The sequence below is a fragment of the Rattus rattus genome, chromosome 9, assembly GCF_011064425.1.
Source record: "Rattus rattus isolate New Zealand chromosome 9, Rrattus_CSIRO_v1, whole genome shotgun sequence".
NCBI classification, from domain to species: domain Eukaryota; kingdom Metazoa; phylum Chordata; class Mammalia; order Rodentia; family Muridae; genus Rattus; species Rattus rattus.
In genome coordinates, this window is record NC_046162.1 from 54,412,481 (window position 1) to 54,434,691 (window position 22,211).

At 42.3% G+C, this 22,211-nt stretch overlaps 4 protein-coding genes across 4 annotated transcripts; all 4 read right to left on the reverse strand.

Moving 5' to 3' along the window:
- Positions 1–1,277: 1,277 nt before the first annotated feature.
- LOC116908934 (keratin-associated protein 9-3-like) lies at positions 1,278–1,646 on the reverse strand. The gene has a single exon (XM_032912391.1). It carries the CDS (start codon positions 1,644–1,646, stop codon positions 1,278–1,280), a length of 369 nt encoding a protein of 122 aa, XP_032768282.1.
- A 2,106-nt stretch (positions 1,647–3,752) lies between these two features.
- Positions 3,753–4,289, reverse strand: LOC116908926 (keratin-associated protein 1-3-like). The gene has a single exon (XM_032912386.1). The coding sequence runs from the start codon at positions 4,287–4,289 to the stop codon at positions 3,753–3,755; it is 537 nt and encodes a 178-aa protein (XP_032768277.1).
- Positions 4,290–11,274: 6,985 nt separating this feature from the next.
- Positions 11,275–11,811, reverse strand: LOC116908927 (keratin-associated protein 1-3-like). The gene has a single exon (XM_032912387.1). The coding sequence runs from the start codon at positions 11,809–11,811 to the stop codon at positions 11,275–11,277; it is 537 nt and encodes a 178-aa protein (XP_032768278.1).
- Positions 11,812–17,644: 5,833 nt separating this feature from the next.
- On the reverse strand, positions 17,645–18,326 carry LOC116908930 (keratin-associated protein 9-3-like). The gene has a single exon (XM_032912388.1). It carries the CDS (start codon positions 18,324–18,326, stop codon positions 17,931–17,933), a length of 396 nt encoding a protein of 131 aa, XP_032768279.1. The 3' UTR covers positions 17,645–17,930.
- Between the last annotated feature and the right edge of the window lie 3,885 nt (positions 18,327–22,211).

Below are 22,211 nucleotides of genomic sequence, written 5' to 3' on the forward strand. Positions count from 1 at the left end.
AGGCATTATTTTCTTGTGGTCCCTGTGTTTGGCCAGCTCCTGGGTGACTTTTGTCTTTTCCTAAATTGACACATAGAGGAAACCTGATCACTTTAATGCTTTCCACAGAAAGTGTCGAAGATTATCGGGATTTGCTGACTTCATGGAGAAGAGATCGGATAGCAAGATCCATGAGATGCCAGTGACATAATACTCTCTCTCTTTCTACTCTAGACAACATTTTTCTTCCAGTCTCAATTGTTAATATTTCACATCATTCTGGTAGGATTTTGGTGCTTCATGGCCTGTAGGGAAACTTTATTGTTAATATCTTACTGTGAACAAGTATGCCTAAACATATTGGCCACAAACGTGTCATCCCATTAAGGTTACTTCTGTGGGCTAGGAAGACATTACAATTTATCGCATTCACAGTAGCTTTGAGCATATGATTTTTCTTTATGTATAGCCACGTTGTCACAGGTAAGAATTGACTCTCCATCATCTGTCTAGTCTCTATCATCTCTCCCCCCTTCCTGCCTTAAAGTAGTAATACATTTTAATGACTAATACCTAAAGCACGCATGACTTCGGTCCCTCACAAGAAACAAATGAATTCATTTAAGTGCATTTTTCTAACATCACAGGCAGGTGAAACACAAGTAGAAACAAACCATGGTTTCTTTGCCCAGGATATAAGCTTTATTAAGAAACATCACAGGACACAACACTACAGATATAATGGAAATGGCCAACAGGCAGGCTAACTATGATAAAAAGAAGTAAGGAAAGGATCCAATGGAAAAGAGTAGAATGGTCTGGCCTGTTTCTTAGAGGCTGGAAGTTGGGTAAAGAACTTCCATATTCTCTGAAGATATCTGAAGAGTGTCTCTCAGCTGTAGTCTGGTGTCTTTGATGTTAGAAAAGCTTTAAGTAAACAGAAGATAAAAGTTGGTCACCAAGCAGGACGAATAGGGTTGCAGATTCTTCTTAAGGAAATATTTTCCAGGATTTTGACAATTCTCAATCCTGAAAGGGTTTCACATGCACAATATCCAGAACAAGTTGGTGGTCAGCCTGTGGATTCTGAGCATTTCTGGATCCACTGTACAGGGTCGAGGTATTGATTATAGAACAGACTGGGACAGTGCTGTGATGCACCTGTACTCTGAGGCCTCATAAAAGACAATGAAGTAAAGGTTGAAGAACTTGTTACTGGTCCAGGGTTGGTCAAGGAGATGCACAATTCAAGAATACCATGATCTGGGCAGTTGGATATCTGGCTCTTAATAGGTAGATTAGCAGCAGTAGCAGCAGCAGGCTGGGCGGCAGCAGGACTGTCCACAGTAGGATGGACGGCAGCAGGAGGCCTGGGCATGGTGCAGCTGGCAGCAGGTTGGGGGTATACAGCTCACCACACAGCAGGGGGGCAGGAAGGTGCCCTCCACGCGGCAGTCAGGGCGGCACCATCTAACACGGTAGTTCACGGCTCCACTGCCACCCTCCAGGCCATAGCCAATGCCACCCCCAATGCCATAGCCTGTCTCGCAGCAGCTTGGTTGGAAGCAGCTGGTCTCACAACAGCTGGGCTGGAAGCAGCTGGAGCCACAGGTGCCGCCAGTGGAGCAGGTGGGAAAGCCACAGAAGCTAGTAGAGCAGCAGGCCATGGTGTCAGGAGTTGGTTGGATGTTGAGTAGGTTGGATGAGTTTCTGTGTTTGAGTGCAAACCTGAGCATGGGGCCCTTTATATAGTCGAGCGAGTGGCTGTTTATAAAATTCTTAACATATTTTTCTTGTTTTCGTTGAAATTTGTTCCTCAGTGGTCCTCTGATTGGCTTCCATTGAAATACTTGTGACATATTATGGGGATGGTTTTGTTTTATAAGGTCGCTGTGACTCGTTCTATTGGCCACATACTCTTGAGAGCCATGTTTGTGGTTTCCATGTTCAAAGAGTCTTCTCACTGTAGGTTAGGGCAACGCCCTGATTCTGAATAGTTGTCATTCCACTTGGCCCATCCACCCAAACCCCTAATGCAGAAGGCAATTGGGTCTTTTCAAGCATGACTTTTCTCTCTTGCATATGTAGACTGAATTCTATCGAATTTAAAGCACTGGCATACTGGCCAAATTGAGCACAACTTTGGTCCCATGCAATGGAAACATCTACCACATTGATTCCAGCACTAGAGTCAAATGGTCTTTCTGGTTCTTTTCATTTCAATGGATTGGAAATATGTAAGCATTATTTAGAGTTCAGGCTAGAGAGAGTTCCTTCACTGTGAATCAAACAACTTGTTTTTTTTTTCAGAAAGTTTCCAGCCTGATTTTCATATATTCTTATTAAATGTTTATTGAATCTGATTCAGTGGTCATTAACCGAGGGGGTGGAGTATAAGGTATGATTCACGAACGCCTGCACCACTCAAGAATGAGTAAGAACACTTTCAAGTTGTAGCGCCGCCCACGAAGACTTATTTGCCATGAAGACACTGGGGAATGCTGAGCTATTTTTGTTTGAATTTAGTGGTTGGAAAAAGCTTGAGAAAAATATCCAGGAGCGATGACACCTTGGACAAATGTACAGTCATCCAATTCTCTCTTTTCTGGAATGTACCATTTTGTTTGTAATTCATCATGGCAGCCAATTTAACGAGAGAGGTAAGTGCTGGGGCTATGTAAATAGCCTGAAAAAATTTCTTAGGTCTTTATGTAGTTTGTGTATTGTAGTCAACTGCTTGTATAAGAATTAACATTACACGATAGAATCTATGTCCTTTTGCTCTAGGTTTGTGTTCACGTCTTAAGAAAGGCATTTTTTTTCAATTGGCTTGTAAGTTACAAACTGTGATACTGCGGTTTGAGATTTCTAATGCATCTGTATGACGTGATGGTGGAACTCAGCAGTCACACCTCACAGCTGCTGGCTCTACTCTCTGTCAAGTACAGATGTATCCCTCACCCACCCAGTAAGTACAGCTGGATGTTGAGAGTTGAAGCTCACACAGCTGGACATCAGTGGAATGGAGTTAGGCCAAGTTGTAGGAATTAAACCCAAGTACTATTGGAAAGAGTACTGGCAGATATTTTCCAATCTACTTGGTAGATAATCTAGTTTCTTTTAAGCAGTGCATGAATAAAGAAAAAAAATCTACTGTACTAAATGGGACAAGGTTACACTTGATATAAAAAGTCCATGCAGGGTAACTCTATGGGTCTGGGTCTGTTTTAATAAAACAGTCACACATTTAAATAGCCATGAAGAGTATTTAATGCATAGAAAATTTTTATTAGCAGACAATTCAAACACAAGTTAATTTTCATAAAACCATTTTGCTTTAGATTATGTGTCTATGCCTGAAGGTTACTATCATTTAAACAGGGGCAGCGTAAAGTTAGAAGATGAACAGAAATCTATTCACTTGGGCATAAAACACTTTATTTGAGAGCGTCGGGGTCTCTTCAAGTAGAAAGCATGGCTGAAGATGTGTAGGGAACTAGAGGAGAAAGTCCACAAGTCACTGGGATGATGTACTGCTGCATCCTTGTGTGTCACCTGAGCAAAGGAAGATCCCCGGAACATTCTGATTGAGACATGTGTTCAGTGCACTAATTCCAACACGTCTGTGGGGATCCTGTTGAAGAGTTCCACTATGATGAACAGGTTAGCAACGTGAAGATACTTAGCGTTCACCACACAGAACATGTCCGTAGCAGTTTACACAACTCTTCAGTGCTTTCCATTTCATTTCTAACAACTCAGGAACGTGGCTCTTAACAGCTGGGCTCAGAGCAGCTGGGCTTAGAGCAGCTGGGCTCGCAACAGTGGCAGCAGCAGGCTGGGCGGCAGCAGGACTGTCCACAGTAGGATGGACGGCAGCAGGAGGCCTGGGCGTGGTGCAGCTGGCAGCAGGTTGGGGGTGTGCAGCTCACCACACAGCAGGGGGGCAGGCAGGTGCCCTCCACGCGGCAGTCAGGGCGGCACCATCTAACACGGCAGCTCGTGGCTCCACTGCCACCCTCCTGGCCACTGCCAGTTCCACAGCAGCTGGTCTGACAGCTGCTAGTCTGACAGCAGGTAGGCTGGCAGCAGCTGGTCTGGCAGCAGCTGGGCTGACAGCAGCTGGACTGGGAGCAGGTGGGCTGGCAGCAGCTGGACTGGGTGCAGCTGGGCTGGCAGCAGCTGGACTGGCAGCAGCTGGGCTGGCAACAGCTGGACTGGGAGCAGCTGGGTTGGCAGCAGTTAGAGCCACAGGTGCCACCAGTGGAGCAGGTGGGAAAGCCACAGAAGCTAGTAGCACAGCAGGCCATGGTGTCAGGAGTCAAGTTGGTTGTTCTGTGAGGAGAAGTTTCTGAGTTTTGGTTGTGTCTTCCTCACCTGGCCTTTTATATATTCCCTATAGCTACGTATTCATCTAAGATTTAGCGTCTTCCCTTGACACTAGTTGCAAAGTCAGTCTTTGATTGGTCCGTACCTGAATAATTGAAAAAACTATAAACAGTGTTTACAGCATCTGCTATAGTCAGTGATCAATTAAGTGGCACTGTGCTTCCTCTTTTCTCTCTAGTCTAAGAGAAGGTGTATTACCAAGCACAGTAGTCCTCTATAAAAGTCACATGTCATATACTGGCTTGCTTTGTCTCAGGTGACCTTTGATAACCTTAGGCCCAGTTTATCCAAACTGAAAACTTATTTCCTTAGCATCCACTCAGTAACAATCATCATTTCATAAACAGTTTACTCAGACTCGGTAAGACTAATATTGGTGTCATCAAAACATGAGCTGTTTAGCTGATCAGCATCCAAGCAAAGTCGGCCTTCCTGGGATTAGACTGTGCAGATTAGAAGATCCTTACAGATCAATGATACTTCCTTTTGGGTCATCAATGCACACTTTGAAAACCCAAGCCTTTAACGACTTTGCCTTTTCCATCATTTTCTGTCTTCATGCTTCTATACATATATATGTATATATGGACAAAACACATATATGTATATATGTATATATACACATATATCAAGCATTTCATATATAATATATATTGCACGCTATCAATGGATACCATTTAACAAGGTGATCACCAATACATGCACTAAAATCTGAAGCTTTCAATAACTTTGTTTTTACATAGCTTTCTGTCTTTGTCTTCATATACATATATATATGTATCTATATGACACACACACATATATATATGTATCTATATGACACACACAGACATACACACACACACACACACACATATATGTGAATGGATATCATTTAATAAGGCAAGCAATGATGGAGTCATTTAAGGAAAGCTGATATTTCCTTTCCCTAGTGTGCACAGACATACACATGCACATATGCAAATATCTTTTTCAAAACTAGTATAGTAGAGATAATATCACTAGATGGTGTTTATTCTTTATTCAGTCCTGCTTCTTGAAGTAATAACACATGCACGTGTGTGTGTGTGTGTGTTTGTGTGTGTGTGTCTGTGTGTGTGCATAAGCGTGTGTGTCTCTTCAATTTCAATAAAGTTTGGGTTTGTGCATGTGTAAATTAAAATTTTAATCATGCCAAATACTCATTGCATGAAATTCATGTTAATATTTTCAATATTTATGTCAATCATCTGAACCTTCAGATCTTATTACCCTTATTGATAATCTTTGGACTATGAATAAGGATTTATTTCTGGACATTGTTTTCTGTATACCAGTCTGTGCTAAAACCACACTGTTTTGATTACTTTAGTTTTTAAATAAACCTTAAAATCAGAAAATTTACAAGACTAATTATGTTCTTTAAAAAAAAGATCGATCCTATTTTTAATTATATGTCTGTGTATGGGTATGTACACGGAGTGCAAGTGACTGCGGAGGCCAGAGGAGATGGATCCCCTTGGAGCCGGGGGTCCAGGCAGCTGTGAGCCGCTCAGTGTGGGTGCCAGGGAACACAGTGTGGGTGCCGGGGAACACTACCAAAGCATCATGGAACGCTCAAGAGGATTGCCTTACCTCTGTAGATCTCTAGGTTGTATTGTTATTTTAACAGAGCAAGTTTTACAATCTGTGGACACTGGATATCTTTCCACTCATTCTCATCTTTTAAGATTTATCTTAGTAATCTATTGTTATTTCTAGTGCTCAGTTAAGTTGAGCCCTTCAGAGTTTATTCTTTCTGAGGCCATTGTAAATGTAATTGTTCATGCAGATTTCCTTTTTGTATTCCTTACTGTTAGTGTACAGAAATTCAAGTGTGTGTGTATGTGTGTGTGAGCATGTGTGTGCTTGTGTATGTGTGTGTGTGAGCATGTGAGTGTGTGTTTACTAAGTTCATTGATTAATTTTAGCATTTCATGTGTGTGTGTGTGTATGTGTGTGTGCATGTGTGTGCTTGTGTATGTGTGTGTGAGCATGTGAGTGTGTGTTTACTAAGTTCATTGATTAATTTTAGCATTTCATGTGTGTGTGTATGTGTGTGGGCATGTGTGTGCTTGTGTATGTGTGTGTGAGCATGTGTGTGTGTGTTTACTAAGTTCATTGATTAATTTTAGCATTTTGTGTGTGTGTGTGTGTGTGTGTGTGTGTGTGTGTGTAATATCCTGCTATCTTTAAAGGGAGTTAGTTTTACTTTTTATTTTATTTTTTAATTTGGTGACATTCGTTTCTTTACTTTGCTGGATTTCTCTAGCTAGCACTTCTAGTGTCGTGCTAAGCAGCATAGCACAGTTGCATTCTTGTCTCATTCGTAAGTTAACAGGAAACACTATCTGTTTTCTCTTGCTGAGGTTGAGGTTAATTATATTCTTTTAATTGAGGGTTTTTACTATATTGAGGTAGTTTCAATTCTCGAATGTTTTTTAAAGCCAAAAATCTCGTTAACTTATTTATTTAGGTATTTATTTGCTTATTTGTGCATGCACAGGTGTTTGTGCCCTGGCGCATGCGTGGAGGTTCAAGGAAGATTAGAGGAGTCTGCTCTTGTCTCCCATCGTGTGAGCTCCCGGGAATGAACTCAGGTTGTCTGGGTGGGAAGCAGGAGCTTTTGCCCGCTGAGCCACGTCCTTGGTCCTACTGAGTGTTTTTAAAATGATCAAAGGGTTTCGAAACTTATGACCAAACCTTTTTTCACAACAGTTGAGATAACCATGTGTTTCCCCCTTTATCTGTTAAAGGAAGATTATAGTGATTGTTTTTTTTTTTTTTTTTTGGTTCTTTTTTTTTTTTTTTTCGGAGCTGGGGATCGAACCCAGGGCCTTGCGCTTCCTAGGCAAGCACTCTACCACTGAGCTAAATCCCCAACCCGTGATTTTTTTTTTTTTTTTATATGCTGGACAATTCCTGCATTGTAAATTCTTCTTTAGTAATGCCTTTTAATTTTTTTGTTGTTCAGTTGAACTCTGATGACAGTCGATGGATGACTGTCGGGAATATTATTCTGTGATTTTCCTGCCTTTGCCATCAGACTGAGGCTGGTTTTATAGGCTAAGCTGGGAATTTTTTTCTTTTCCTGTTTTTCCCCATAATTGCTAGAACAATGAACTTTTTTTTGAGATATTTCTTGGGAATTGTTCATTTTTTTATATATGTTTGATAGAATTTACCTATGGACATGTCTGGTCCCCAGACTTTCCTGGGTGGGGATTTTCTGATTACTGATTCCGTGTCCTTTGTAGTTAGAGCCATCCTCAGAGTTTCAGACTGAGTAGTGGTGGGTTGTGTGCTTGTAGGAATTTCTCCACAGATATGCTTATATCTGCATATTATGCATCTACGTTATTCAATTCATTTGCGCGTGTGGAGGCCAGAGGTTGACACTAGGTGTCCTCCCCAACTGTTCTCTGTTTTATCCTTTGACACAGGGTGACCAACCCTGGAGCCTGCTGCTGTGGTGACCACACTCACCCTCTCTCCATACTTGGGTGCTGGGGATGAAAGTTAGGTTCTTGTGCGTGAGTGCAAGCATTTACCGACTGATCCCAGCTTCTCGTAGATCTGATATGTCAAACTCATTTTTGAAAGCTGCATAATATTTAAGAGTCTGACAATAGCAGGGTTTATTTATTTACCTTATGAATTTTTCTTTCATTTTCACTTTTAAAACTTAAATGTAGTTGCACAATGTCCCCCTTCCCTCTCTACTCCTGGGTCACACGTCACTCCTCATTCCCTCTCAAATTAGCGCCTTCTTTAATTATTATTGTTATACACATGCACGTGTATGATATATACATACACACATACCTAAATATGGATATACATTTATAGATACAATCTGCTAAGTCTGTTTAGAGTTGCTTGTATGTATATGACTTCAGAGCTGACCACTTGGTATTGGATAACGAATTGTGAGTCTCATCCTTGAGGAAGACTAATTCTCCTTCCCTTAGCATTCCCTAGTTGCCTGTAGTTCTTTGTCTAGGCTTGTCTGAGCCATCTGCTTGGCCCTACTGAGTAGGGGTTGGGACCTATGAGAGTTCCCCCTTCTTTATTAGCTTGTCTATTAGTCTTGTCCTTGTTCAAGTCTTGTTCAGACAGCCATATCATGGTTGATATTCCATGTCATTTCTAGGAGACACAGTCTCATAGCAGATTTCCTGGTCCACAGGCTCTTACAGTCTTTCTGCTCACACCTTCTTCCTCGACGTTCCCGAGACTTGGATGCAGGAGTTGTGGTGTAGATGTAGCTCTCGGGACCGGCACATGATTGCTAGTTCTCTGCATTTTGACGATAGCTTTCTGTAATGATCTTCATCTGTTGCAAAGGGAAGCGTCTTTGATGAGGGATGAGAGCTATACTTATCTGTAGGTATAAGGATAAATATTTGGAATGCAATTAGCAATTATTCCTGTTTAGTAAAGTGTCAGTAATAGGTTCTCTCTGAGATTTATAACCTCTGTAGGGATAAAAACAAAACAAAATAATTGAAGAATGACTAACAGTCGATGTATGGCTGTGGCCATAGTTCATTTGAGAGATTGCGTGTCTAGCATAGATGAAGTCCTGGGTCCAATTCTCAGAGCTATATTAAACCAGTTGTAGTGGCATATACCTTTAATAGCACTCAGGGGTGGAGGTAGGAAAAGCAGAAATTCAAGATTACATATTCATCTTGGCTACATAGTAAATTTGAGGCTATCCAGGGATATGTGGGAACCTGTTTTTAAACAAACAAAACCCCAAGCATGAAATGATATGTAGTGATGATGAAAGGTTGCATTTGCACTGTACCTTAGTCTTGTGCGATTGTATTTCATTTTCTTCTGTGGGCATGGGCTGTTTAAGCAGTGAACATGGAAGTGGTTGGTGCTTAGATTTAAGGGGGCAGAAGGATGGAAGGTGCCTTCATTTCTGCCTCTTATAAGGCACCTCTGGATTGGAGCAGGTGTCTAGGCAGCCCATCAGGAAGTGAGCTGTTTGCTTATGGATTTGTTCCCCCTTTAGTTACACCTTCTAATTTTCTGGCTTTTGCTAGTCTTTGAATGTATCAACTATCATCTAACTGAAATGATCCTCACTTAATTCTTCACACTCACTTTGTGTGTTTGTGTGTGTCTATCAGTCTGTGTGCCACAGGGCTCATGGGACAGTGACAGGATACCTTGGGGGAAGGAGTTCTTTTCCTTCCATTAGTGAAAGTCTCAACAATAGAACTCAAGTTGTCAGTCTTGGTTCCAAGCACCTTCACCCATCGAGCCACATTGATGACCTGGTAGTACTATATCTTTCTGTCTGTCTATCTGTGTATCTATGTACCTGTCTGTCTGTCTATCATCTTCTATCCCCTCCAGGTCCAAGTCCAAGTGTATATTAGTTTGAAAAGCTACCTAGATTTATGACACATTTCCTGATACTTATGCTTAACTATATAAAAATGTATATGTATATTACACAGGATACATTTGTATATAACAAATATGTGTTTTCCTATTAAGCAAGCATCTGAAACCAAAGAATGTACATTAATTTTAAATATTGAGGAAAAACTTGGTAATTCTTACTTTCTGTTTGGCAACTGGGAAAAAAATAGTTTTAAAATCTCCACCTGCTTATGAGTTTGTTCTTGGGAGAGATAGCTGTCCTGATGCCCATGTCTTTCTGTCTGTCAAGACTCTAAGTAAATGGAAATGAGTGATTTATTAGCATGTGCTATCACTGTTTTAGATCACTTGAAATCACATCTTTATCTAGTGGATAGAAAAAAAACCCACATTAATGTTCTTTACTCAGTGATTCTGACTTCTATGCATCTAGTTAAAAAAGCATTGGGTGAGATGAAGAACTCCTGGCTGTTGTAGTTAGTGATAGCTGTCAACAGGGCACAGCCTATGATAGCCTGAAAGGGTATCTCTATCAGTTTAGCCTACAAGAGACTGTGCTGATTAGTAATTGATTGAAGGGGGCTAAGCCCACTGTGGGCAGCGCCATCCCTACACAATGGTCCTGGTCATATAAGAGAGCTAGCTAAACGTGATCTTGCAAGTGAGCTAGAGAAAAAGGTACTAAGTTCCTGAATCCCGGGTTTCTGCCTTGACTTTCTTCAGTGAAGAACAGTGACCTGGAAGTTTAACTCAAACAAACTCTTTGCTCTCGACGTTTTTGGACACAGTGTTTAATAACAGCAACAAAATAAAACAAGACCGTGGCAATGCTGTAGCTTTTAATGGGATCTAACAGACACATCCCACTTCCTAACAAGGTATAAGAAGAAGAATATAGAAAACGGGGCTGATGAGGTAGCTCCGTGGGTAAAGGCTCTTGCCTCTAAGCCTGATGAGCCGAGTTCAGTCCTCAGAACCATAAGGTGAAAGGAGAGACTGCATCTGAGCTCTACTTACAGGACTCACTAGGTAAATGCATAGAATCAAACTCAGAAGTCTTTTATATGAATGCCCATGAAGTATCTATTATATTCACACTAAATAAAAAGAAGCAAATTTTGATATGCCAACAGATATAATTTATTATTTTTGATACATTAGCCTTCTTTTATAAGAGTAGTTTACAGAACAGTGGAAAGAAGAATAAAAGGAATGTTAGCATAGAAGATTCTTCCATGGCCTTGACAGCACCAAGCCTTGGGAAAAAGGGGACAATCCCAAGGTAAATTGATTTTCTCATTTGGGGATCAAATTTGCATTTTGTTGTTTTCATAGACGATATCAAAGCCTTTCCAGTATTAGATGAAAAAAAATGTTTTGCGAAGTCAAGTATTTGTGCCCCCAAACACAAGCCATATCAAAGTTCAAGAACGTGGTAGTGGCCCAGGAGTTGAAAGCTCTGATCCTTTGGGGATCCTCTAGGTCTTAACAGGTAGGCTCACAGCAGTTAGACTCAGAGCAGCTGGGTGGGCAGCAGTAGCAGCAGCAGGCTGGGCGGCAGCAGGACTGTCCACAGTAGGATGGGCGGCAGCAGGAGGCCTGGGCGTGGTGCAGCTGGCAGCAGGTTGGGGGTGTGCAGCTCGCCACACAGCAGGGGGGCAGGCAGGTGCCCTCCACGCGGCAGTCAGGGCGGCACCATCTAACACGGCAGCTCACGGCTCCACTGCCACCCTCCTGGCCACTGCCAGTGCCACAGCAGCTGGGCTGGCAACAGCTGGTCTGGCAGCAGCTGGGTTGGCAGCAACTGGATTGGCAGCAGCTGGGCTGGCAGCAGCTGGACTGGCAGCAGCTAGGCTGGCAGCAACTGGACTGGCAGCAGCTGGGTTGGCAACAACTGGGCTGGCAGCAGCTGGGCTGGCAGCAGCTGGGCTGGCAGCAGCTGGGCTGGGAGCAGCTGGAGCCACAGGTGCCACCAGTGGAGCAGGTGGGAAAGCCACAGAAGCTAGTAGCGCAACAGGCCATGGTGTCAGGAGTTGCTGTGCTGAAGGTTCGTTTGCTTAGAGAAGTTGTTTGAATTTGGGTAGTGATTGCCACTCCAGTCCTTTTATAATCCTTGGCTGGCTGCTGCTTCCCTAATTTCCAAAGTGTCTTCCTTATTTATGTTTATGTAATTTTCCTCTGAACGATAATTGTTTGTTCCCGAGTTCCTTGTTCAGACTTCTGAAAGCCCGTAAAAGGTTGATTTTATTTGGTGTTGACTACGGTGAAGTCATCATTAGCGTTCACTGGAAACATGGGCCTGGATCACCCATATTCGCTATAATTTTCCTACTGCCAACAACTAATTGACTAATGCCGCTCCTATTTAAGGAGAGTCAAAAATTACTCAGTGTTGACCCTTGTAATTGCATCTTGAATCTCACACGGGAGTTCAATAACTTTGTCTATTTCCTTTGGCTGGGAAGCAAAGGTGGGTTCAGCTGGACAGAAAAGATGCACCTGGAAAATGCCAATGGTTGGTTATCACTGATGATTGTTGGGCCCTCATCATGAACCTACACAAGTGTCTATGTCTTGTATCAATCCACTTCATTTTCACAGCCATCCTTCAGGGGTGGGCTCTACTGCTGCTGAGGGGAAGAAACTGAGCCATTAGCCAATTAGCTTAACGTTTTTGTGGGGCTCCGAGCAGCAGGAGTGGGGGTGTCTCTGACTCTTTTGCTTGCCCTCGAGACCCTTTTCCTGCTATTGGGTTGCCTTGCCCAGCCCTGATGTGAAGCTTTGTGCCTAGTCTTACTGTAGCTTGTTATACCGCCATCTTCGGTTGATATTCCTGGGAGGCCCACTATTCCTGAAGGGAAATAAAGGAAGTATGGATCTAGGGGAAAGGGAAGCTGGGGGGCACTGGAAGGAGTGGAAGAAAGGGAAACTGTAGGCAGGGTATATTGTATTAGAGAAGAAAAAAAGAAACAAACAAACATAGACGGTTCTCAAAGCCATAAAAACATAAGTGGTGAATCTGAAGTCTGAACATCTACCATCTGATTGCAGATAAAACTTAGCCCCCCCCTCTCTCTCTTTCTCTCTCTCTCTCTCCTCTCTCTTCTCTCTCTCTTCTCTCTCTCTCTTCTCTCTCTCTCTCTCTCTCTTCTCTCTCTCTTTCTCTCTCTTCTCTCTCTTCTCTCTCTTCTCTCTCTCTCTTCTCTCTCTCTCTCTCTCTCTCTCCCTCTCTCTCTCTCTCTCTCTCTCTCTCTCTCTGTGTGTGCATGTGTGTCTGCATGAGTGAATGTACGCATGTACCATGGAGCTCCTGTGGAGGTCGGAAGACAACTCCATGAGTGGGTCCTCACCCTCTATCTTGTTTGGAACAAGGTCTCTTGTTCTGCAGTGCCTGGGCCAAGCTAGGTGGCCTGCAGGCTTCTGGGGATTCTCTTGTCCCCAGTTCCCATCTCTCCATTGAAGTTTTGAGATTACAGGCACGCGGGGCTTTTATGTGGATTCTGCAGAGTCAAACTTAAGCCCTTCCACTTGTATGGTGAGCCCTTTACCCACTGAACTATCCCCCAGCTTCTTTGGTTAGGTACTTTTTTTGTGCAGGTGTCCTGATAACCATCTTGGGGACCATTTAATTCACGCTGAAATTCAAAATCAGCAGGATGCTTGGCACTAAAGATACTGATCTTGGGTGTTTAAGATGTTGCACTGCCTTGTTGATAAAAGCCCTGGAGATAATGTCATTGTGCACGGCATTATTGTTTCTGGCCTTTTCTACTTGGCACCGTTTTTAACAGTATGAGATTTAAGTCAACTTTCATGATTATGGACTTAGGTAATTACTAAGAACAAGACACAATGCTCAAGGTGAGCTGGCTCAGGAGATAAAAGAGCACCCTACCAAGACTGATGACCTGAGTTTGATCCCTGGTACCCATGTGGTGGGAGGAGGGACCAACACCTTCTACCTGACCTCTGCACCCTTGGCTGCACATGCAGCAAATTTAGTAAAAAAGTTGAAAACCTGTTACTCAAAATTTGACAGCTCCCCTCTGTCACAAGGTGAAGCTGAGTTTAAACATCTCCTGACCAGCCTGAAATAAATCAGGAACATGGAGGGAACTGGACTTCTTTTTTTCTACCACTAGAGTCTGTTTCTTCTGTATTGATTTCCATGAAAATATTAAAAAATATTCACGATGCTTTTCTTTGTAGATTTTCTATCCATTTTGGATACAAGAACTTGTATCTGTGGTCTAAAGGGAAATGCATGTGTCTGGACAATGATGTCATAAACATTATCCTTCTTATTCTCTTTAGCTTCCACTACGTCATCTTGGAGGGCGCAGACCACATCATTACAACAAGAACAAGGGACTTTGCCCTAGGCAAGGATGCTGTACTCATGTGGCTGGTGCATCAACCACCACACTTCAGAGACCCAAAATGGTATTAGGTCAGACTGGCTTAGAGTACTGTTGAAATGACCATGAAGAAAGCCAGAGAAATCTCCAGAACCAGGACTCTGCTATCTTAAACAGAAACTGCTTAGAACATCCTTGCCTAGGGCATCTATGCTGCTGTGGATTGTAATCCATCCCAGTGACCTCAACTGGGCAACAGAAAAGCCTCAATGACTTCCTCTCACCTCAACTCTCTAGCCTTAATCAAGTAATAAGGTCTCCTTGAGTTTTCCAAACACCAACCTATATCCCTTTGATGCCTCTGAGTTAATGTTCTTCTAAGTGAAAGATGTTGCAACTCTTAACCTTTTAGTCTCGTTGGGAGTCAAGAGACATATATATATGGATCTGGGATATTGACCGTGTTATAAGCCCAGCAAGTACAGACGTACAAGTTGTTTCTGGATGTGGAGCTGTGTTCATACAGAAGAAGGAACATATTTCTTCATGCCCAATGTACTGTAGGTCTGATAAGCTGTGTTCTTTGGGCATGCTGATGTCAAGGTGGTGTTTTTCTGATTGTTATAAAGTTATACTAGAGAGGGCTCACTCTTTTCTTTTTAATAAATTGAGGGAAACCTCATATAATGTGAAAAAACCATTTAAATACACAATAAAGTGACATTTGGTGCATTTTGTGCATGCATGTGTTGTATGGCACCTGTACACATAAGCAGGTGGGCACACATTCCTAGGCATGTGCATACATGGGAGGCAGTTGGTGATATGAGGACTCTTCCTTTATTCTCTATCTTCCTCCTCCTCACCTTCCTTTCCTCCTCCTCCTCCTTCCCCCCTCCTCCTTTTCTTCTCCTACATGAATTTATATTAGTGTGGGTGTGGGTGTGTACACATGTTATGTAGGTGCATGTAGTGGAGAGAACACTGTCGTGGAGTCTGTTCTTTCCTTCCGTCTTTACATGGGTTCTGAGGATATCACTCAGATGGCCAGATTTTCATGACACCGAACCATCTTGATGGATCCTCCATTTTTATTGCCTGAGACAAGATCTCTCAGTGAAACTGAACCTCCCCATGCTGACTAGGCTGGAGACCAGAATGCCTCTGGAGATCAGAGACAGAATCCTCCTGTCTCAACTCCCTCAGTGCTGGGCTTACCAGTAGGCCTAGCTATGCCTGGTTTTTCATGTGGGTGCTGGGGATTTGAACTCAGGTCCTCTTCCTTCTACAGAAAACACTCTCACCAACTGTGCTATCTTCTTAGCCTCACTTAGTGCACTTCATGTCTGATGTCGAAAGTGACTTTTGTTACCTCAGAAGAATACCCTTTAACCTTTAAGCAATCCCTTGCGGTGCCCTACTAATCATGACCTGTAGTTCATCTTGTTGATTCTATGACTAAAGATTTTTATCCCATGGAACAGAAGCTCCATGATGTATCTTCTGTTTCAGGCTTGCTTTGTTCTAGAAGACTCTTTGGAGATTAGGGAAAGAATGGTGACAGGATGTGACCAAGATTATGTTCTGTATTCTGCCTCACGGGACTTGAGAGGCTTGTATAGGTTCAAAAATGCAGATTGGTAGACTGATACTTCCTTTCATCATTTTCCAAAGTACATATCTACAAATGCTAGTTACAAGATGTTAACTAGATAAGAGCAGCAAATGTCCTGGCTTACTCAGTTCGAGCCTAATGGCTAGAAATGGCCTTCTTGCAAGACAACATGGCCTTGTTAATGTTCTAAAGCAACTTCTTAGAAAATCTTCAAGACGACAGTGGTCCTGGTTTGATTTGTTGTTACTACGAGAAAACATTCTGAGCAAGAACAATGTATGGAAGGAAAGAGTTTTATTTCAGTTTCTACTTCTAAGTCACCATTCAGCACTGTAAGGAGTCAGGGCAGGAACTGAAGCAGAAATCACGAGGGATAAAACAAGTTTGCTCATGGCTAGATCCTTGGCTTAGCCTTAGCTAGCTTTATTTTTTTCTGGTCTTGGCTATTATTTTTTATTTAAGTATTTTTAGCTTGAAAATTTTCATATATGAGCATTGGAGTATTATATTAACATCATTTCTACTCACTGTCCCCTCATGCCCCAACTCCCTCTCAAATTCATAATTATAAATAATATTTAAAATATTAAAAATAATATATCTCTTCCTGAGTTGTGTCTCTTTCGTGTTGCTGATATGCACTTGGGATTAGATGACGCATCAGGGAGCTGTCACCCTAGAGAAAACTGATTCTGTTTCTGTCAGGAGCCATTGATAGCCTATTATAGCTCGTCATCTAGGGGTGAGGGGTTGAGAACTTATCCCTATCTAGAACCAATATCCATCATATACAAATAACTCTAAAGGACAACCAAGAAATCAAAGGAAGCCATTAAAATGGACTACAGATCTGAACAGAGATAAGATTCTTGAGAATAGAATTAAAGTTGGCTAAGAAATACCTATGAAAGTATGAAACATCGGTAGAAATTAGGGACATGCAAATTAAACCTACTTTTGTCCTCCTCTCACCCCACTCAGAATGGCTAAGATCAAGAAAACAACTGACAAGTGCTGGTGAGGATGAAGGGGAAAGGGATCCTTCATACATTTTTGGTGGGATTTCCACCTGGTTTGGCTTGCATTTTTACACAGCTGTGTAGGGGTGGTAGTGCCCACAGTGGGCTGAATCCTCTTACATCAATCAACAATCAAGGGAATTCTTTGGACATGTGTCCACAGGCCAATCGGAGTAAGCCATTTCCTCAGTTGAGCTTCCCTCTTCCTCGGTGTCTCTAGATTGCACGAAGCTGACACTACAGGCTAATCAGACCAGCAATAAAGCTTCTAATACCATTGGATCACTGAGTACCTTTCCTCTGTGGATGTGTGAGCATAAAGGCCGCATGCTACTGTTTACTTGATGATCTACACATCGCTCCATGAAAGGGATGTAGCTCAGTTTCCAGATGAGAAATAGTTGCCTAGGCAAGTGAAGTGACTTACTCCAGGAGTCATGGATCATCGTAGCCATGGCTAAAAACATCTTACGCTGTTATTTTGCCAGCCAGAGTTTATGGTCTTTCGTTATACATTATACCTTAGTATCCCTTTGATGCTCGAAACAATCATCTGTAGACTCACGTTTGAGTGACTAGAGAGGTTTGACAATGCCTCGGACATCAAAATGACTCAAACGTCCTCTTTGTAAAACTTTGGAACACAGGGGCCAGGTGAGTGTCTTAATTATTGTGTTTTCTTAGTGATATGTTTGGTTGCAGAAATAATGAGCCATTTAGGGGAAATCAAAGAGAGAATTATTAAAAGAACAACCACATTTAAAGGGTAAGGAACTGCAGTGGCTTATTGAGATTTTGAAAAATTGCAAATTATTAAAATATTCCAAAAAAAGAAAGCATTGACAATAACTTTTTAATCATTGAAGAGACCAAATGCATTTTATTAAATACAAATCCCAGTTGGCTATTGAAGTAGTTCTGGTAAAATTTATAGTAATGTTTTACCCATCCCTCTCCACAGCATGGGCCTTTTGTTGGAGTTCAAGTCAACAAAGTTGGCTCTTCTACCCCAAATGAATTTACCTCCTGCGAAATTACGTAGCTGTAACAATAGCTGAGTTATCAATTCTGAAATTTAGAAGACTTTTTTAGGGTTCTAGTTGGATCATTTTGAAGCGTCATCTTCCTAAGATTCTTGTCAGAAGGCTTTCAACAGCTGGGCTCGGAGCAGCTGGGCTGGCAGCAGTGGCAGCAGCAGGCTGGGCGGCAGCAGGACTGTCCACAGTAGGATGGGCGGCAGCAGGAGGCCTGGGCGTGGTGCAGCTGGCAGCAGGTTGGGGGTATACAGCTTGCCACACAGCAGGGGGGCAGGGAGGTGCCCTCCACACGGCAGTCAGGGCGGCACCATCTAACACGGCAGTTCACGGCTCCACTGCCACTCCCCTGGCCATAGCCAATGCCACCCCCGATGCCAGAGCCTGTCTCGCAGCAGCTTGGCTGGAAGCAGCTGGTCTCACAACAGCTGGGCTGGCAGCAGCTGGAGCCACAGGTGCCACCAGTGGAGCAGGTGGGAAAGCCACAGAAGCTAGTAGAGCAGCAGGCCATGATGTCAGGTGTTGGGTTGAGAGCAGTGTAGTTGAGAGGAGTTTCTGAATTCTGCCTGCCTATCCCACCCAGCGCCTTTTATATGCCTTGGCCAGTCCCTCTGCGACAGGTAACATTTTTATCTTGTTACTCTTAAAACCAGACTTTCTGGGCCCCTGAGTTACTTCAAACATATCTGTAAATGGGTGTGTCCTTCTGGCTCAGCTAATGCTCATCACACATGTTCACCTGAGGTAGACATGTTAAATGCCTTAACCAAACAGAGTCGTGATTTCCACTTGAGTCCTAGCTTCAGTCTTGTGCTTGTGGTCACGGCGCCTGACCAGGTGACTCTCACCACAATAATTATGGGGACATACTCACCAAATCTCAAGTATGCAAGAAAGACTTGTTGACCTTGGGTTGTCCTTCAAGAAGACTGTCTTTATGATTCTAGTTTTATTTCATTGGTAAGATCACAGTTTTTGGATTGTTGCACAGAGAGTGATACATTAGACACGAACAGCTATTCTCAGATCCCTCCAGATCTGTCTGTCTGTCTGTCTATCTATCTATCTATCTATCTATCTATCTATCTATCTATCTATCTATCTATCTATCTATCCATCCATCCATCTATTTATCTATCTATCTATCTATCTATCTATCTATCTATCTATCTATCTATCTACATATATATTTGTATATATATATATATTTATTTATTCTTCTATACTTAGGTCATTAATATTTGAGAAAACATTTGTCACTCAGGAGAGTGTATGGAACAAATCCTGTTGCACTCCAACTCAATTTAAAGAAGAGGCTAAAATTTGTAATTAGTAAGTGGGGATAAACACTCACAAAACTTTCAAGTGAAATTTGTACTTCTTTATGAGAGTTAAAAATTAATGCTATGTGGATTATCTGGACAGTGTCCCTCAAAGTCTGGGTTTGATTTCAATTTATTGTCATTTTTACGTTATTGCACTGCGTGCCCTGGCAGAGAGGGCACTGCATTCAAGAGGACAACAGGTCGGTTTATGAAGAGGAGTGAAGGAGACAAAATACTAATTTTTCCTGCTTCATAATGTTTGTAAGGGAGATTGAAAGTGGTTTGCCAATATGTAGTAGTAGTTACAAATGCAAAAACCTTAATCTTTAGCAAACAAAAGGTTAAAGAATTCTTGGTATCCAACAGAAGGCAATGTGTATTTATTTCTGCTCAGTGTTTAGAGTTCCGTGAGGGGGACATGAAAAACATGTAGTGATCAAAAGTCATTTTTGCTGCCTGTGATGATTTTGCTGACCCAGCGCATCTGGACGGAAACACAAAGCTGGCTTTTAGGAGATGGGGAAACTGTTCCAAACAGTGCTAAGATAACACCGGAATAGTATGACTGCCAGCCTCAGAGAAGATGAGTGCTGTCTGGTAGCCATGACTATAGGCATGAAGTTGAAAATGGTTACATGTAACCACTGGATAATGCAAAGAAAAACTAATAAGTCATCTGTGGACCGCTTCATATTTTAGGTGCAGAAAGCAGTATACTTTCAGTAGATGTATCACAAGACGGCTTTGTTTTACTATGCACAGAACGCTGAAGGGTTATGAAGAAAGAGTAGATTCATCTGTCTCATTTTTGCTCCAGTGAACAAAGCAGTTAGGTCTCAATGGAGTTCATTTAAAAATTGAATTAAATACGGAGCCATTCATTCACAAAAATCCTAGACTGGAACACTGGTGTGCTGGTAGAAGTGACTTCTCATTTCCCTCAGCATCAGCTGTTGGGAGACCACGGTGATCTGGGGTCAGATGAATCTGCAGAGGTTAAACGAGCGCCTGTACCCACACAGGGAAGAGCTGGCTTTGAAAGCCTCCTCTCCTGCCCCCAGCCAGTTCTTTTTCTTGTCTAGCCTGCTGCTTTCCGGGTCCGGTGAGTATCAGTACAACTCTTTTGTGTATTGCCTTTATCTTAAATAGGTTTCAGCAGTTCAAAAATATAAATGTGAGGTGTTGGGCAAGATAAGCAATGGAATAATAATGCGAACACACAGCAAAGACGTATAAATATGTTATAACCCCTTCAAGCATTTTTAGCCCAGAATTGAAATAAGTCATATTTACTTTCTAGTTGCTTCTTGTTTCCCACCTTGAATTTAATGGACCTTCTGGGTTTCCGTATTTGTCATTTTTTATTGTGGATTCCTCTGTGTGTGTGTGTGTGTGTGTGTGTGTGTGTGTGTGTGTGTGTGTGTGTGTGTGCATGTGTGTGTATGTGTACATGCCAGGTGTGTGTGTGCACACGTGTGCGATATGTATGTGTGTGATATGTGTGAGTACACATATGTGTTCAGGTTTTGTGTGTACACATGCATGTGGGAACCAAAACTCAACCTTGAGTGTCATCCTCAGGAGCTATATTTTATTTTATTTTTACTTTTTAGATAGAGTCCATCATGAGAACCCGGGGCTGGCTGATTAAGCTGTGTCTATCCTCTGTACTGGGGAATTACAAGCTTACTGCCATGTCTGGCTTCTTCCATGGGTCCTGGGGTTTGAACTTCTTTCCTCATTCTTGCATGGCAAGCACTTTGCTGAGTGAGTCATCTCCCTTTCATCTTCATAAGAAACGTCATAGGCTATCCCAGCCCCGACCTCTCATGCCATGTATGGACCCAAGGCTTTAAACAGCTCCTTAGAGCTTATGGATGGATAGGGAAAGCACATTAATTCTCTAAATAGTTCTTCCTCTCTTGCTCTTCATGTGTCCAGTGCTGTAGCCAAAATGTATAGATGGCCCTTGAGGTCCTTCCCTCTCTCCATACCTCTGGCCATACTGTTCCCATGGATGAGAACACCACTTTCCTTCTAGTCTGGGCAACAAGATTTTAACTCATATAAGATATTAGCATTTCTCAGACTTCCTTATTCTTTCTAAACAATAGTAACACCTTTGCAGATCCCATACGATATGTGTACTTCTATTTCTCATATTCTTCTATTTAATGTATCAAGGTAGATATGACTCATCTCCCCAGAGGCTTTTAGTGAAAGAAACATTTTGAGCTGGAGAGACGGCTCAGTGGTTAAGGGCCAGTGCTCTTAACCACTTCCAGAAGACCTGGTTTCAATTCCCAACACTAACAGAGCAGCTCACCTCCATCTGTAACTCCAGTTCTGGGGAATCCCATGCTCTTTTATGACTTCTGGAAGGACCAGGCAAACACACAGAGGCTAAACACCCAAACATATGAAATCAAACAGTAAAAATAAATAAATGGGCATATTAAAATTTTTCTTTATGATTATTACACATATAGACACATCTAAATACATAAGTGCAGCTTAATGTTTTTCTCATGTATATGGCTTAGAGTTGACCACTTGATATCGGATAACCAATTAGGGGTCTCATCCATGGGGAAGATTCATCCTTCCTCTCTCCGTAGTCATTAATTTCATACAGCCTTTCAATTACGGGTGGGGCCTTGAGTGATTTTTTTTTTTGAGGGAAAATCTTTAAAACCTCAACCGAATGTTTCTCATAGTCTGTGTGGTCTGGGACTTGCAGGTGGTAAGCAATTAGCATCTTGAGGCGTAATTAAGAGAGGAGCATGGATAAACAGACTTCCCTCTACTGGTCGGTCGTCCATATTCCAGTGCATGGCTCTACACCCACACAAACAACGCAGCACTAATTTGACTCAGTGGGATAACAGCAAAGGGTATGAAGCCGTGAGAGGGTTGTGGTTGGTGGGGAGGGGAGGAAGGTCTGGAAAGAGTTGAAGGGGGAGCATGGAAGACAGATGTGATCAACATAAATTGTGCATGTGTAACAAATCCTCAAAGAATAAATGCAAAATATTTTAAAAGGTACAGTAAGAACGATCAAAGCAATGGTT